General features: G+C 36.7%; 1 protein-coding gene and 1 long non-coding RNA gene across 3 annotated transcripts in view; one reads left to right on the forward strand and one right to left on the reverse strand.

Moving 5' to 3' along the window:
* BMPR1A (bone morphogenetic protein receptor type 1A) overlaps positions 1–18,986 on the reverse strand; it is a 151,204-nt gene that overhangs the window by 38,585 nt on the left and 93,633 nt on the right. For both annotated transcript variants that reach the window (XM_063084592.1, XM_063084597.1), the window contains one exon: positions 7,958–8,176. In XM_063084592.1, coding sequence (XP_062940662.1) covers positions 7,958–8,024 — 67 coding nt within the window. In that variant the 5' untranslated portion in view covers positions 8,025–8,176. The remainder of the gene's footprint in view (positions 1–7,957; positions 8,177–18,986) is intronic.
* LOC134367957 (uncharacterized) lies at positions 80–18,313 on the forward strand. Its single transcript, XR_010022440.1, has 3 exons — positions 80–176; positions 4,530–4,651; positions 18,045–18,313. It is a non-coding gene; the product is annotated as an uncharacterized LOC134367957 (long non-coding RNA).

The following is an 18,986-nucleotide window of genomic DNA, read 5'->3' on the forward strand; positions in this document are numbered from 1 at the left end:
GGTTCATGCATTAGTCTACTAGCCTTATACAATTCTGTCATACTGGTACTGAACCTTTCAGGCTGGAAGCAGAACAGAACCAAAACCAGTGTTTTAGTAATTCCTTCCTCTCTCTGAAATAGGGAGGAAATTCCTTGTGGGTTGCTCTCAAGGGAAGGAAAGGCAGAGCCAAACAGGTAAGAGAAGTGTGTGTGTGTTTCAATATAAATGTTACATAAGTGGTTCAAGGCACCATGTGGACTTGACTAAAAACAGCCATACTGATGAGATGAACTACTGAAGAGAGAAAACAAACAAACAAACAAAAAACACATACGCACACACTGGTGAGGAAAAGTATATGCTAAGTGTTTTATTGATTTTATGCCTTGAATTTTAATAATCTTCTAGTATGCTAAATACTTAAGTGAAGGAATTCACTACTGAATGAGTATATATTAACAAAAGCAAACATCAGGAGATAAAATACTTAAAAAAAAAAAAAAGAGCTGGAGGCTTGTATAGTGTATATACATACACCACTCATTCCCCTCCCTCATCACTACTCTCTTTTCAGAAATAAATACTGTAAAATAATGGCAAAGCTTCTATTAATCCTCTAAATTGCTACAGCACTTAAAGAACTCATTTATGTTAAGAATATCAACTGTAAAAGATGGGAGGAGGAGTAGGGGTGAGAAGAAGGGAAGAAATCCACTGGGCCAGAAATAGAGACCTGGATTCTGGTCTATTCTGGGCCATCCGAGTTTAGCTAGCTGGATGATCTTGAGCAAGCCATTACTCATAAAGCCATAGGACTAGAGGACATCTGAGGTCTCTCAACCAGCTTTAAAATCCTATTACACTAACCATCTGAAGCATCAATTTAACCGTGGAGAACAAATGGCAAATAATATATTAAATGCAATTGATTTTTCAGACATCTAATACGAAGAAAAAGCAATACAGTTTGGTTGAAATAACAGTGAGAAGTCAAGAATTCAAATCCAGATTATGGCCAAAGATAAGTCACTATGTGGACATCAATTCTCTATAAAAAATGATAACATTACCTGCCTAATTCAAATCAGGAGGTTATGTACAAGGGGTCTTCGAAAAGTTTATAGAAAATAAAATGTGTATTATAAAAAAAACTGCATGGATTGCAAAATTTCTTTGCACTGAAATAAACTCATATTAACTTATTATAATACATCTGAACAGGATCTAGTTTGAGGCAGTAAGAAGGATAAGACAGCAGTCTGAAGTGAGCCCCTATCACAGCAACATGAATCATACTAAAATTGAAGAAAGAACAAACATCAAATTGATGGTGAAGCTTGGGTGGAAGTACGGTGAAATCACTGATGATTTACAAAATGCCCCAAAGGAATCAGCAGTTTACAAATGCATAACTTGTTTTAAGAAGGGACGATGTTGAAGATGAAACCTGCAGTGGCAGACGCTCCACATCAATTTGCCAAGAAAAAATTAATCTTGTTCATGCCCTAATCAAAGAGGACTGACGACTAACATCAGAAACAACAGCCAACATCACAGACATCTCAAATGGCTCAGATTACACAATTCTGATAAAAAATTACACTCGAGCAAACTTTCTCCTCAATGGATGCCAAAACTGTTGCACCTAGATCAGCTGCAGACAAGAGCAGAGCTTTCAGTGGGAATTTTGAACAAGTGGGATCGAGATCCAGAAGCATTTCTTCAAAGAATTGTTAACAGGAGATGAAACATGGCTTTACCAGTACAACCCTGAATATAAAGCACAAAGCCATGGCTACCAAGAGGTGGAAGGGACCCAGTCGAAGCAAAAGTGGACCAGTCAAGAGCAAAGGTCAAGGAAAGTTTTTGGGGGATGTTCAAGGCATTTTGCTTGCCAACTTTCTGGAGGGTCAAAGAATGATAACATCTGCTTATTCTGAGAGGGTTTTGAGAAAGTTAGTTAAAGTGTTAGCAGAAAAACACTTGGGAAAGCTTCACCAGAGAGTCCCTCACCACGACATTGCTCCTGCTTATTTCTCTCATCAAACAAGGGCAATTTTGCAAGAGTTTTGATGGGAAGTCGTTAGGCCTGATTTGGCTCGCTCCGGACTTCTTTCATTTTCTAATCTTAAAATATCTTTAAGGGGCACCCATTTTTCTTCAATTAATAATGTAAAAAAGACAGCATGGACATGGTTAAACTCCCACGACCCTCAGTTCTTTAAGGATGGACTAAATGGCTGGTATCGTTGCTTCCAAAAGTGTTTTGAACTTGATGGAGCTTATGTTGAGAAATAAAGTTTACATTTTTAATTTTTAATCTTTTAATCCCATTTTCCCACAAACTTTGCAAAGTCTCTCGTTAGTGTTCATACATGAAGAATTCTTTCAGAAAACTATAAAAGTAGAGAAAATTGTATAATGAACCCACATATACCCACATAATTCAACTTTTATAAGATCAATTTATGGCCCGTCTTGTTTCACTCTCTCCCTTTCGTGTAATTATGAAGCTAATACCAGGTATGTCATTTTGTCAGTACTTATACTTCAACATGTAACTCTAATATATAAGGACTATTTAAAAAACATAACCACAATACCATTATCACATCTAATAAAAACTAACAGTAATTCCTTATCCTTATTAATGACATGAAACACTCAGGCAGTGTTCACATTTCCAATTCTATCATAAATATTACAAATTGTTATAATAGTTTCCTTTAATCAGTATCCAAATAAGGTTCACACATCACAACTGGTTGTCTTCAAGTCTCTTTTAATCTACAGGTCTCTTCTTTCTCTTTCTTTCATTAAAATTTACTTGTTGAAATGGGGTAATTTGCCCTGTAGTATTTACCACAGTCTGGATTTTCTTATCACATCCTCCTGGCATCATTTACCTTGTTCTTTTGTCCCCTTCAGTTTTTGTAGATGGTGGTTAGATCTAGAGCTGTGCTGTTCTATATGGTAGCTACTAGCTCCATGTGGCTACCATGCAACTGAAAGGTGGCCACTCTAAGTCGTGGTGAGGACAAGCACAAATGTCTGGATATCTCTATTTTCAAGGACTAGATTCAATTCAATAGTGATAATATAAAATGAAGTAATCTAATTCTATCCTTTCTTCTTACTGATGACCTGGAATACCTCTGTAATGAGATGCTTTCCCTCATCTACTAATTGGGTACCAGTGGTATAGTTCATATAAGAAAGGTGGGGTTAATGCTTTATTTCCCCCTCTAATTTATCAATTTTCAAAATTAATGAGTTCATTAGCATCCTTCAACAGTAACTAATTAGGTGTGTTTTGTTTTTTTTAAGTTTCATTATAAACCCATAGATTTAAGCATTTTGGATTCATTATACTACTGAAGTTATTATTTGTTACTAATGCTCAAATTGTTCCATCTCTGGCCAGTTCAAACCAGTCCTTGAATCTTTTGAACCTTCCCTTGCTTTCTGGCCAAGATGTTCTAAGATCACCTTACATATTCCCTGACATAGGCTTGTTTTTTGTTTTTGTTTTTTTTTCAAAGGGGTTGGCTGGTATGGGGATCCAAACCCTTGACCTTGTGTTATCAACACAGCACTCTAACCAGCCAGCCCCCTGATACAGATTTAAAATCAGCCATTTCTCCAAGGAGTTCTAAGTCCTTTTAGTGGGAAAAGGTAATCAGAGATCACTATCTGGGGGCTTGTTGCTACTGGGTTGGTCAGTATAAAAATATATGGTTAAAAAAATAGTTTTGCAGCTTGCTTTTTTTTACTTTAACTGTATTCATTCATGTAACAAAAATGTACTGAGTAACTACACAGTGCCAGGCACTGTTTTAAGCCCTGGGTGGCTAGAATAGTAAACAAATAAAGTCCCTGATCTATTAGAGCTTATAGTCTTAGAAGGAGAAAGACAATAAAAAACCAATACTGACATTTGGTACTTTTTAATATTTATTCATAGATAAGTGCTATGAAACCAAATGAAGTGAGGTCATTCTCTAGCATGGGAAAAGAGTATAGTGCCTCAGAGCAGAGATCACTAAACCAAAGGCCAGGAGAACAGGCAAAAGCAAAGGTCAGTGGCTGGAGGTCAGGAATTCTCAGAACACCATATCTGTGTTTAACGGACCTACAGCAAAGAGACCAAAAGCAAATAGAATGTAAGACAACTAAACTTTTAAAGGAACTGTGCAGCCAAAGATACCCCTATAGAGTCAGGCTGACTTAGGCCGTATGTAAGTTTTCAATGCAAAAGGGAATTTCCAGCAACCAGATCACCCTACTAACAGAAAACAGGCTTTTAAAATTGTTCAGTCTCCAGAAAGGCCATCCTGCACTAAGTCCATCTCAGATGTGGTCATGAAAGCAAAAACACTATCAAGGAACACTACAGACAAAGAAAATTCACTCAAAAAACAAAACTGGGGGCTGCCATATAGGCAAATCTATGTGCTACGGAGCAGTGACTATCAAGATTGTTTCCAAATTTTCCTTCCTCTGATTGGGAGTTCGTATAGTAACTGATCCTATTTCTTCTTCATCAGTGAATACTGGATACACTGGGCACTGAGAATTTCTCTTTTACTCACACGTTACCGGACCATGAAGAGGCCTACCCGGACCTGAAGGAGACGGCTCTGCACTACTCGAACAGCCCGGACTAACAGTTGAGTGCACTAAGTGGATGCAACTCTGGGTTATATATAGATCCTTCTGAGAAGGAATTGAATATTTCTTATCAACATAAGCATTTTTAGTATATGCATGTAAGAGTATGCACAATATTAGGCAGATAAATGTGGTCTCCTATAACAGCTACCGTTAGTTATTCTTCTCCCCTTTACTTGGTTGGCAACATGTGTGCATACACATATATACACATACACACACCTTTTTTTTAAGTGTCTGCCCCTCCTCCATGTCATTCAGGGAAGCAAAGCCCTACCCTAAGCAGAAATAATTGTTAGTCTAATCCAACAATTTTAGTTCCATTCCCCTTGCCAGTGATTTGTTTACAAATAATTTGTTTACAATTTAATAGCATAAAATAAATTTTGGCCACTAAGATTAAAGGAAGTTTGTAGAGGGGAGAAGGAGAGTGCCTGGGGAAAATCTCTTTACTGAATAGAAAGAGACACGAAGAAATACTCCTCCTCCTTCTTTCACTGAATGTTGTGTGTGTGCATGTGATGTCTGTCCCCTGAGCAGCCACACTGTGGCTATGAGGTGAGTTGACCTATGGCTAAGTTGGTATGTGGAGGACAGCACAGTTGAAATAGAGGAAAAACTTGGTCTTAGGAGCCACAGGATTAACTGCAGTCTCATACCGTCAGACTTCTTGTTGTGTGACATTACATTTTCTTTATTGTTTAAGCTCTTTTGTTTTGGGGTTTTTTAAAATTTTTTTTCATTGTACATATTTATGGGGTACAGTTTGTTTCAATACATGCATATGTTGTATGATAATCTAATCAGAACGGTTAGCATAGCTATGGCCTGAACATTTATCATTTTAGTTTTTTGTTTTCTTTTTGTTTAAGCTCTTTTGAATTTTGTTTGTTACTTGCAGCTGAAAACAGTCTAACTGAAGAGATAAACTCTGTCCCAGACCCTTTCGGTTGCCCAACAGATACCTATCCTCCCTTTTTTCCCTAGCTAACCAAACTCTGATTTTGCTTGGGGGGACAATGTGTCGAGCCATATGCAAAGAACCTAGATTAACCTAAGCCAATTGTGACAATCCTGTCTTGCCTGCTTTCCAGTAGGCCATACAATTAGACATGATCAACTATCTCAAGTTAGCCAATAAGACTTAAGATAAAACCTGCTGGCAGGGGAGTAGTTTCTGGGGACACTTTTGCTTTCCTGATATAAGGTCCAACGGAGGCTGGTGCTGACCCTTTAGCCATTTTTCCTGCTTCAGATGCAGATAATAGTAACCATTTTGTAACCAAGAGGGAAATGCCAAGGAAATTACAGAGATGTCAACCTTGATACTAGTCTCAATTACTAAATGAACACCAACAAATTCCTACCACCTATATTGAAAATAAATCTCTTAAGTCACTGTTAGCTGGGTAATCAATTAAAGGTAAAATTCATTTCTAAAATTTGTGACCAAGCTAAAAAAAAAAAAAGGACTAAATATCTACCAGATGTTAATATCAGATGAGTCATTTTTTATTCAAACCTGAGTAACTTTATCTTAAATCTATATAACATCTGATGCTCAAAAAATTCTTTTTTTTTTTTTTTAAAGATGACTGGTAAGGGGATCTTAACCCTTGACTTGGTGTTGTCAGCACCATGCTCTCCCAAGTGAGCTAACCAGCCATCCCCATACAGAGATCCGAACCTGTGGCCTTGGCACCATCAGCACCACACTCTCCCAAGTGAGCCATAGGCCGGCCCTAAAAAATTCTTGTTTATATCTAGAAGCGTTATTATTTCTGCTTTATAACACGGAAACCAAGGTACAGAGAAATTTACCTTCCTGACACACAATTCAAGATAAAGCTAGAGCTAAAGTCAGAAGTTAGTTCCACTCATACCACCCTGCAATTTTTTTTAGTGTTCTCTAAGAAATAACACCTTTTCCACATCAGTTTTAGTTTTCTTTCTGAGCAAATATTTTCGTGTTATTTGAAGGAACTACCAAAATAATCTTTTTTGAAAGGCAATGTAACAAATTTTGCTCTTTATCAGAGAAATACAATTCTTACTATTATGTTTTGCTTATGCCTGAAATCTTTCTATCACAGCCAAGGTGAAATTACTTATTTACTCCATCTAACAAAAGTTTACTATAGAACAACTTGAATTGAGGTGAGAAATAAGAATTTTGTATCATACTGTCTCTGTGGAATCAAAACAGATTAAAATTTTTTTATACCAAAATGGAGATAACCTGGGACTGAGGCAGCAGATATAAATGTCACTATTAATTTAACTCATCATCTTCAAAACTATGACTTGATTGATGCTGACCAACAAAGCATATAACAGATGTTAAAATAAAGGTGCTGTATTAAATAATTCGGTGTTTCACAAATAAAAGTGACTTTTGCAAGAAGGCTCTATACTCTGAGCACAGTAATAATAAGGATATTGTTATACCTAAGGCAGAATACAAAGAAGCTGTAGGTTTTGTTGTATGTTCATGCTTTAAAATGAAAACATCAAAAGCTTTATGTTGTTAATCATACTTCTTCTTGTGGTTAGATATTAATCCACATCACTGCGAACAGAACATTATGAAAGCAATGTGTGAAGTCATGAACTTAAGAGAATGGGGAAGTCCAAAATGTTTTATCTAAAATCCTTCTGCAAAACAGTACTCTCTTCAGTTTAAAATATTATCCTAATTAAACTATATGGGAAAAAGCTCACGTACAAATACAGCCCATCTGATTCTAAGAGTCATCACAATAACTTCCTATTTGGGAGTTCTAAGCTATGAAAACACAACATTGGTCATAAAAATAAACTTTCAATACTCTATGAAGAAATTTTAGTAGAACAGACAAATGCCCTTATCTTTCTAAAGTTTTTACAAATATAAATATAAATATTATTTATATTTATTTCTTATTGTATTTTAAAGGAGATAGTAACTTTAAAGCTCAGCCTTGAGTGCCCACCACCCTGTGTTTTAGGTACCAGTTTAGGTGCTACATATACTTTATCTCATCTAATCCTCTTAAGACCTGATGCTGTGTATCATCATGCCTATGTCATGGATGAGAAAATAGGCCCACAGAAGCTGAGATTTTACAAATACTTGAAAATGTTTCTATCATAGTCAAGTTCAAAAATCGTTTGGCATGTGTTTGTTCTTTGCCTGTTCACATAAAAGCTGTGCAGGTACTGTGGGCCCAACTCTTCACAAAGGAACCTGAGTTGAAAGAACAGCTTACAAGAATGACTGATTTCTATATACAGAAATATATTACTATAATGAACATCGATTTACCTTGAACATGAGAAATGATGAATAGATAGGCTCCCAATAATCTGATGTAAATATATAGCTGAGTCATTGTTCAATTTTAATGTTTCCTGTACAATGTCACCTTTAATAACTGGTCCTATTATTTTGCTAATTTAAATTACTTTTATTCAATGAGATTCTCTTGTAAAAGGCCACGATCACTTGACAATGACTCCAACTTCCACTGTTTTCTCCTGAGCTCTGAAAGAGAAAAATATTAAAAAGGTAATGAACAAAACTACATTTTAGAAAGTTTTCAAACTAAGAGATGAAAACAAAGGGTAAAATATTTTTAAAGATTAAAGCTATACTTAATCTTTAAAAAAAAAAAAAAAAGTTCTGTAATTCCAAAGCTTAAATGCAACTCTCCTGACCTCAGATCAGCCATATGTAAAACAAGAGAAGTTCACTAAATACAAGAGTACTTCAAAAAGTTCATGGAAACGTGTATTATCTTTTAATTCTATTTTTCCATAAACTTTTTGAAGTTCCCTTGTAATCTCAATAGTCTTTTCTGTCTGCTCTAAAGTAATCATTATTTTATTACTATCCAAAAAATTCCTAAATATATTGAGAGGAAAAACTGAATTGAAAACCCTAAATTATTCATCAGTTCTTTCAAATCCTAGTAGATATAATAAAAATATCTTAAATCTTTCTAATAAATAATTTATTCTATAGATAGAAAAGAAAGTCTACCTAAAAAATTATACATATTTAAATACACAGTATGTTTCCTTATTAAAGCAAAAACAAATAGAAATTTATCTTGAATAAAGTTATTTTCCTAAAATATTGCAAATCTGACTTTACTAGCATAAAATTGAGTTTTTAACAAGGATGACATGAAACATAACCTCTCCAATTAAGGTTTGGCAATTATTAATATAGTCAGTGAACTCTTAAAGGCCTCAAAGTAAAATGGTTAAAGGTAACAGAAAAAAAGACTAGTTTGTATCGAGATTAATTCTATTTCACCCCATCCTAATGGTCCAGGCAGTTTGATTTTACTGCCCTCAGCCTGAACTATCCTGAATAAAAAAGGTTTTGCTTATTTATAACACAATTACCCCTGGTGTGATTTCTACCACAAATAACCTGAGCTTTCTATTTTATCTATATAAAAATTTTTTACTTTAATTAGCTCTCCAAAGATATTTACGGTATTGAGGGAAATGACGTCTACAGTGAGGTGTCCTTTATATATGCATTTTATATATGGCTTGGTTCTAAAATCTCTGCAATTTCTTACTTCTCCACTATAAAGTTGAATTGCTTCCTATCACATAATGCCCACAGAATAAGATGTAAAGTCTAAAATAATTATAGAATAACATTTGCAATTTGACTTACCATTTCATTGGAAAACATAGTGCTTGAAATTATTCAGTTGTGATTCTAGGGATACTTATTCCAGATATCCAATTCAAGAGAAGTTGTCATTGTACTTCCAAATCTGATCTCTCTCATTTCTACTTGCCTATTAAATGTCTCTACTAGGATTACATTCCACCTGCCTAAATCAAACTCATTAACTTTCCTTCTCGCTCCTCCTCCTCTACTTGCCATCACAGTGAAAAGTGGCACCATCTTTCTAGTCACCCATGCCAAAAACCCTGGCGTGAGAAGAAATGAATCTCTGCCTCCCTTGCTAGCTCCCACCCCGTCTCCATATTTTCACTTATTCATTCACTCACTTATTCACCAGCAACACTTGTTGAGTACATATTACGGACCAGTGTAAGGTTTTAGAAATACAAATATGAGTATGTCTGTTTCTGCTGCAAGGAGCTCCAAGTCTTTGGCAGGAAACTGATCACTATGACTTATTACATCTTTCAGTGTCACTGTTTCTTCATCAAAGCTGGTATGTGCCCTTGTCTCATTAGAGCTACAACTAAGGCATCCTGCAGAACTGTGTGCCACAGAGGAAAGGACTATGTGCAATTCTTTCTACATGACCCTGCCACCTCTGGCCCAAGTTCAAATCCTGGATGTGCCTTAAATAAGTAACCTAACCTCTCTGGATGAGTTTCCTCATATTTAAAACCAGATTTATAGTATTAACCCATAGTTATTTTGAGAACTAAATGAGATAATAGGTAACACATATTCACTTTTATGTGCCAGCACCATTATAAATGCTTTCCATATACAATATTAATATTAACTTATTGAATCATCACAACCCCTTATAAGAAAAGTACAATTATTATTGTAATTTTACAGATGAGGAAAACAGGCAAGTAGACTTTAAGGAATTTATCAAAGATCACACAGCTGGTAAGTGGTAGGGTTATAATTCAAATCAAGGAGGTCTGATTCCAGAGTCCATGTGTTTACTACTATCCTATACTGCCCTGTTGGATATTTTATGTAAACATATTACATTATATAATGGAAACTATACATTATAAAGTACTTAGGAGAGCCTGAAACGAGTAGGTGCTCAATAAAAATTCCCTCCACTCATACATGTTTATGACACACTTGCCAATCTGGCACAGGAAGAAACAGGTGCTATCTGTGACTATCCCATCTGCAAAAATTTTTACACACTAAACAACTTGTGACAACTTGTGTGGAGAAGAGCTATCAGCCCAGGGAAGACTAAAGGTAAAATGGCTTCAAATGCTTCATCTATAACCTAACGATGGAAACCCCTAACCTTTAAAAGAATATCTTAGGTTTTAACTGACTACAAACTCAGTATGTATCAGCACTTACAATTGCTAAGACATGAACGGAATCTTATCAAGCATTAATAGAAACCACTGCCGAAATCAAAGAGGGTAACCATCTTACTTCATCCCACCTGGTCAGGCCTCTCATGCACTTTAGAGAAGAATGACAGGAATGCAAAGGTCATATAAACTACCGTACTTGAGATACAACTGAAAGAACCAGGGGGTCTTCACTCACAGAGTATGAAAGGAACAGTCTGAATGCATCTTTGTTAAGGACATGACCAAAATGATAGAAAGAGAGACCAGAACAATTAAATGATTTATCAGATCCCTTCCAACCCTGAGGTCTTGTGTAAACAGTGTTCTTGCCATTGAATATTAATTTATTCCATAAATATTTATTAAGTACCCATTATATGCATAATTCTATATTAGATACCAAGAATACAGTGATGAGAGCAAAATAGACCCAGTCTTCAATTAAAATAGTCAGACAATGAATAAGACAATACAAATGATATATAATATGGTGGTAAAGACAAAGAAAGAAAAAGTGCCAGGTCCTGGGGGACATAGGGCAGTGATCTAATTTAATCCTAATGGAGGAGTCAGGGGAAGCAATCCTGAAAAGTGACATTTAGGTTGAGATCTGAAGAATAAAGAGTTAACCAGGTAAAGAAAGAGGAAAAGTCTTAGGCATAGAACAAAAGATTTTGAGGCAGAGAAAAGAAAAGAGAATGATATTTCCAAAATGTTGAGAGTAAGGGTGGAAGATGAGGTTGAAGAGACAGAAAAGACAAGGACCAGGTCAGACAAGATCGGATGAAGGATTGTGTAATGCTGAATATACTAATTATCCTGATTTGAGCATCACATATTGCACACAGGTATTGATATTCAATGCGGTGTCCCACAGATATGTACAATCAATTATGTTTCAATTTTTAAAAAAATTTTTTTTAAAAAGGATTTGGGATTTAAACCTGAGTGAGATGGAAGGTAATGAATGAGCTGTAATGGACGGCAGGGCAAGAGCAAAAGCAGAAAGACTGGTGGGAAGCACACTGTGAAGATGGTGAGAGAGACATCGGTGGTTAGATCAGAGTGGCGGGTGGTACGGTGGATGGATTCACAATATACTTCAAAAATAGACTCAATGGTACTTGGTAACGGATTAGATGTGCAGGCAAGGGAGAATGAGGGGTCAAAGAAGATTCCCACATTTCTGGCATGAACAATTACTCAAATGGGAATAAGTGAATTTTGAAAGGAGTAAAGAGATCAAAGGTTCAGATTTAGACATCTGAGATTACCCGAAGGGAATATCTAATGGGTATTTCCTTCTGAAGCTTAAGGACAACATTTGAGGTAAAAGATGTAAATTTGTTATATCAATAGCAAAGAGGTATTCAAAACTATGGATGAGACGGCCCTCTAAGAGTTAAAAGACAAAAGGGCTCCAGAACATTATTCATTTAAAAATCACATTAATAAAGGCATTAACACCAAATACACTTACATGGCATTCACTGGTAAAAATAAGTTCTTGATCCAGGATCCATTGTGTACAATATTAATGTAGTGTATATTACTGCAGCTGGACTATAAATACTCTCCACAAGAGATATTTTTTCACAGTTAAAATCAATCTATCAATCATTGTGGTCATGTAAATTATGTCCACAAATGCTTTGACACTTCCTTCAAAAGGTGGAGCCTAATCCCCTCCCCTTGAATGTGGAATAGACTTAGTGACTTACTTATAATGTATAAAATAAGATGGAAACAGAGTGTGATTTCTGCAACTGGATCATAAAAGGCACTTCAGCTTCCTCCTTGCTATCTCTTGAAACACTCTCCTGAAGGAAGCCAGCTGCCCTGTCATAAGGACACTCAAGCAGTCTTACAGACAGGCCCATGTGGCAAGGAACTGAGGCCTCCTGCCAACAGCCATGTGAGTGAGCCACTTTGGGCGGGGATCCTTCAGCCCGAGGGAAGCTTTCAGGAGACTGAAGCTCGACAGACACCTTTACCATAACCTCATGAGAACCCTAAGCCAGCCCCTGGTGGACATGACCCTCAGAAAATGCAGGAGATAAGAAACATTGGTTGTTTTAAGCTACTAAATTTTGGGGGTAATATGTTGGGCAGCAATAGATAATACAAACATTATGAGAAATTTGCAAAATAATAAAAACCTAATCACCCTAAGTCATTGTAGAGTCAACCAAGACAGAAGTCTGAAAAGCACAGTCAGGTCAGAGTACAACAATAAAAGTATAAGATAGTCAAAATGCCCAAAGAAGTAACTGGATACCATAAATGACATCTTTCTTTCAAGGGAGTAACCAAAGTTATGCTTTTTGTTTGTTCTTTAATTATCTCAACAAGTAAGGCTGGGGGGCCGGGGGGTGAGACGGACACGACCTGTCCCTAGTTCTGCACTATATACTGCTACATTTGCCCTTTTAAACTATGGATTCCATAAAAATGACATCAGTTTTGTGTCCTAGGTAAAGGCACTTTTCATATATCTTGGGTAGGAAATTTAAGAGTGAAATATGATGTCAGTTTGCTTGGTTTCAAATATCAGCTCCAGTATTTATTTGCTATGTGACTTGGGGAAGTTACTTGTGCTGTCTAGATCTCAGTTTCCTTAGCCACAAAATGGGGCAAATATTACTAAACCAAATGAGTTAGTACCTTGCATCTCAGTACTAAACATTCAATTAATAATAGATGTCAGTTGCTATTGCTCATCTTAATAATATAGATAGATACTGTAGTCTTCCCCTTTCTCATTTTACTTGCTATAATCATGATATAGCAAAATATTAACATTATTTTGCAACCATCCTTGAATCCAAGTATTTTATAATCCTAACATTTGATAAAATATATTTTTGAATAATTCATCAGAATTTTTGTATTAAATTAAAAATATCTAGGGAGCAAGAGGGGGATGGGGAGAGATTGGCTAAGGAGCATAAAGAATAAGTACAATTTGTAATAATATACCTCTAATAATATTGATTTGATTAACATATGTTAACGTTGAACCGCCAAAATATGTATAATCAATTATGATTAAGAAAATAAGATAAATAAAAATAAAAATATCTAATCTTGCATTGTCAAGAACATAGATACAGACATTTATAATGCTGTATGATCAAAATTTTTAAATGATGCTGGTATTTAAAAGCTATTAAATAGACTAACCTGACATCTAAAGTTTTCTTTCCTTTGCTATATACACAGACTGGTGGAGCAAGAAGGCTGAAGCAATAGTTCAATCAGAATTTTAAAAAATAAAATAAAATAAAACCAGGAAGAGGCTGAAGTCAGCTGAAAAAACAGACTTAAAGTCATTCTTTCCTCTTCCTGTTAAGCCCCCCACCCTTAATTTTTACTTTCTAGTAGAGAGGTTTGGGAATTTCCAACAAGCTGGCCAGCTGCCAATTCCATAAAGTAGCCAGGAGAACACTCCCCTTTCCAGGGGTCCCCCCCAGGCAGCTCCAGGCGCCTGGTCTGACAAGCTTTCTGAGAAGGACTAGACTCTCTGCAGACTTCCTGGCTCCACAGCCATTGTTTGCCTGGCTGCCTTGCTCCTTATCCGGAGCCTGGATTTGCATAAGAATATCGTCTTTTCCCTTAACAAGCAACTCATCCATTCATTCCCTGATTTCTAACCTTCTCTCCATCAATCCCTAAGCTAACACACACATACAACAGGAGTAACACTGCTCACAGTTATTTTTGCATTACTGTAAAAAACAACCTCACTCAAATCTAAATATATATGTACTCTTAAGAAAATAACTTGCTTAAAGGGTTGCAGGAGTTTATCTATGGTAAAACATGGGAATCCTGGAGACGGTGCTGTGAGATCTTGCCATGGGTAAAACATTCATAACGAGGTCTTTTAGAAAGTCTGACAAGGAAGCCCATAAGCCAGGGGCAATGACCACCAACCATATAGCAAAATTCTGGCCTAAAACAGGGATGGGGAAGTTCCACTCCATAAAGTCACTTCCAGCTCTCGTGTCTCCATCACCCTGAGGTGGCCGTTTCATCAGTACCCTTGAAATGACCTTCTGACTGGACTTTACCTTTCCCTGCTGATCAGTTATCTATTCAGAACAAGCCATATTTAACCTTCATGTTTCTGCTCAACTGTCTCCTCCTCACTCAAAACCTTCACTCTGTGCCAAGATATTATTCTCCTCAACACGAGTATAAATTCTTCCAGGACCAGAGGGGCAAATCAAACTAGTGTGGTATTATTGTAGTTGATATTTTTGTATGTTTTATACTTCTCACCAGAGGCCTCCATATTAGATGCACTAGGAATGCTTCCAGAGTTAGTATTTTTAAAAATAGGAGATGATTTATTCTCAAAACACCATTCAAACTTGTACTGCAAATTCTCTGACCTAGTTTCTTCAAAGGCTTTTTGTTCGTTTATATAAAACAAAAAAAACCTCACAAAGAATTAGATTATGCTATACACCAATCTTTGGCACATCTGTGCTCAGAAAGGATTCCAAATGCCTGCCAGCTGTTAATTTAAGAGGTCTGGGTGTTAGTCTTCTGTCTCTCCTCTAAAACAAGCACGAATGACCAAAAAGTGGTGAAGTGAATCATCAAGTGCAGAAAAGCCTGGAAAGGAAGTGGGTTTGGTCACCCCTATAGGTGCATTATGACTAATGGTAAACAACACTGTGTTTCCGCACAATACCTGAACAGAGATAAAACCAGTTTAATGTGGCAGTGAAGACTTCAGGGTCTAGCATAAGACTGATCTCGGTCTTTTGTCAAGATTAAATGAGAGCAAGTCACGTAGTATTTAATGTTAGTACATCATCATCTTTGTCATTTTTATAATTTGCAAATTAGTTTTACATGCATTATCCCACCTATATGACCCTTACAGTAAGTAAAATTATTCCTACTTTTACAGAGAAAATATAGGTTCAGGGAATCAAAATGACTTGCTGAATTTCATATAGCTAGTAACTAGAATAACAAACTAATACCCAGGTCCTCTAATCCAAAGTGCAGTGTTTTATCCAGTTACCACGAGTAAGTACATCAAAAGGGAAACAAGAAATTGTTTTTTATTGGGCCATGTAAGATTTTATTTCATCTTCACAACTCTGCAAGGAAAAAGCAAAGCTCAGCAAAGTTAAGAAACATGCGCAAGTTCACGCAACCAATAAGTGGCAGGTCTGCTGCTGACAAAGCCCAGATTCTACTCATTACAGCACAGTAAGGAGCTGGTGGGAAAGTAATGAGATTTAAAAAAAAAAACCCAGAAAATACTGTGTCCTGTGTCCATTATTACACTATTGCTTTTCAGTAAGACAAGCTCAGGTTTGGTTCTGCCAATTGGGGAACTACAGACAGCTGGAGAAGGGGAGCGGGGACTTCGTTCTTCCTGATCTGGTTTGCTGTTCCCGCCGAGTCACCTGAACAACACCCTTCACAACTGAAGAAGCAGTTGGTTCTGATTTCCAGCTTCCTTTCACAATCCCCGAACCAGCCTCATAAGTACCTCTTTGGACGCAGAGGTGCCAATTTTCCGGGTCTGAGTCCCAGCACCTCAAAACCCCTGCTCAGAGCTCCCTCCAGGGAGTATGGGTTCATAGCTCCATGGGGATACACTTTCTCCACACTTCAAGGTTTAAGAAAACTAAACCTCTTAAGAGGTGGTAGCTGCTTCCCACAATTACTATTTCTGTCTAATCCCGGTGTTCCTTTAGCTTTTTCAATTCTCTCTATATAAACAAATCCCTATAGCAAATTCTCTGTTAAAGTAACCATTGTGGTTTCAGCTTTCCTAACTGGATCCTGATTGATACAAATACTACTGGGCAACAGATCTCAGAGAGTAAAAGACTTGACTATGTACACACCACATATATATTTTCATATATACTCGCTTCACGAAAGAGGAACCAACAAATATGTCTAATATTATTTCCTAAGTGCTTATAAAGTGCATTTTAAAGTATATTCAAAGTGTATTCTAAGATAGTCTAAACTTAGGAATTTTTCTATATTCAGTACATTTCACTTTTCTCACCACAAATAACTTTAACCTATCAATGTTAGAAATTTGTTCAAAACTGGTTGGACTTTCTTCTTTAACCTATGTGACCCAAGTCAAAATGGAAAGAATACCAAAATTTGGCCACCAAAACAGATTTCTCTTTTCCTCAAGTAACATTACATTTAATCACAGTCTTTTTGGGTTAACTCAATAAGTCCCTGTAGCAAAAAATTAATTCAAATGTTAAATCAATCTTTAAGGGGAATATATCTAACTTCTAGAACGAGAAGAAAAAAAAAAAAAATCAAAGAACTTCAAAATTAACATAGAAACCAAACCCAGAACTGTGGTACTAGAGGTAGGAAAGGGGAAGCGGGAGAGGGGTTAGCAAAAAACTGGTTAATGGGCACAAGGAATGATTACATCTTGTAGAGATGAATATGCTAATTATCCTGATTTGTTCATTGCATATTGTACACAAGTATTGATAATCAACTCTGTATCCCAGAAATATGTATGATCAATTATGTTTCAATAAAATTTTTTTTTTTTTTTTAAAGATGACCGGTAAGGGGATCTTAACCCTTGACTTGGTGTTGTCAGCACCACGCTCACCCAGTGAGCTAACCGGCCATCCCTATATGGGATCCGAACCCGTGGCCTTGGTGTTATCAGCACCGCACTCTCCCAAGTGAGCCACGGGCCGGCCCCCTCAATAAAATTTTTAAAAGCCAAAAAAAAATAAAATAAAGAAGAAAAAAACCTGTTTTTCACTCAGGAAACCAAATCAAAATATATCAGTGTTTATGCCCTCAATGTGAAGAAACACATTTCAAAGTTGTAAGTTTTTGCAAGTTGGTACCACCCCCTCCTAAGGGGGATCTAGAATTATGCAGGTGACTTTTTGGTTGCAACAATGTCTGGATACGTTAGGACATACAGTAACCAGAGACCAAGATGGAAAATGCAATGAAATGTGCAGGGACAATCCCTCAAAACAAATATTTGTCTCAGCCAAATGCCAACAGTGCCCTCCTTGTTGAAAAACACCAATTCTTGACTAGTATTATGTGACTCTCATATTTCATTGTCATCTAAAGGTTCCTTTGCAGTTCCAGCTGTTCAAATGGCAATAGTATTAGGCCTCTAAGAAGAAAAATTATCTTGATCAAACTAATGTATGAGTACAATTTTACCTTTCGTTTTTTCCTTCTCATCTGACCACTTTAAAAAGGAATCATTCTTGCTATGTTAACCATAGTGCTTGTACAATGCAAAAAGAATTTAAAAATCAATCACTTCTCTCCACTTTATTCTCTATTCACAGATTTCCAGGACAGACAGTCTGTCCTAGACTAAGCCAATCTGCATATTCCATCCTTTATGCCACAAGGGAAAGTGCACGGGTGAACTGGTCTGAGAATCCTGGGACTTCTGCTGAGCCTGCAGACAGTCACTCTTTCAGACTGAACATGAATAAGGAAACAACCCCAGAAGCTGCAGGCAGCCATGCTGGGACCAGAAGGGCAACCAGAAGCCAGATGCCCAGAGACATCAATGAACCACGCCAACACCCTCAATCTGAAGCCTGAATTACTTAAGGACTTTTCAGTTAAGAGACAATAAATCCCATATTTTAGGTCAGAGAGAGTCAGTTTTTCTATTACAGCCAAAAACATTCCAGCTGCTATGAGCAAAGATTAAAAGGAAAGGTACAATTGAGGACTCTGACTTAGATTAGCATAAAATTAGCAATTCTGAATAAACCCAAATGTCTTAGAAAAGATACTTGGTAACACATATGCAAAGAAAACACAGGCCAGTAGAAGAAAGAGCTAATCATTTTTAAGACAGCTCAAGCAGTATAAACACTGACTTAATAATGTTATCAGCAGCCATATAATTTTTTACTCCTGATCTTTCTCCCTTTGACCCCCTAATTTGCTAGACCCTTAGTCTGTCCCACCTCTGCTAACAACAGCTGCTTTAGTCTTCCAGTTTCCTAGGCCTAAAATCTTAGTCATTCTCAACCACTCCCTCCCTCCTCATATTCCATATCCTATCTGTCATCAAATCTATTGATTCTACCTTCAAAATCCACCCAGAATCCATGCATTTCTCACTGCCTCCACTGCTCCCTCCCCCTTTCCTCCCCATCTTTTTTGCCTGGATTACTGAAACAGCCTCCTAATGGGTCTCCTGCTTCCACCTTTGCCTACCATGTATTCTCAAAGCAGCAGCCAGAGTGATCCTAATAAGAAGCAGGTTA

Source organism: Cynocephalus volans, chromosome 2, assembly GCF_027409185.1.
Source record: "Cynocephalus volans isolate mCynVol1 chromosome 2, mCynVol1.pri, whole genome shotgun sequence".
Lineage (NCBI taxonomy): Eukaryota > Metazoa > Chordata > Mammalia > Dermoptera > Cynocephalidae > Cynocephalus > Cynocephalus volans.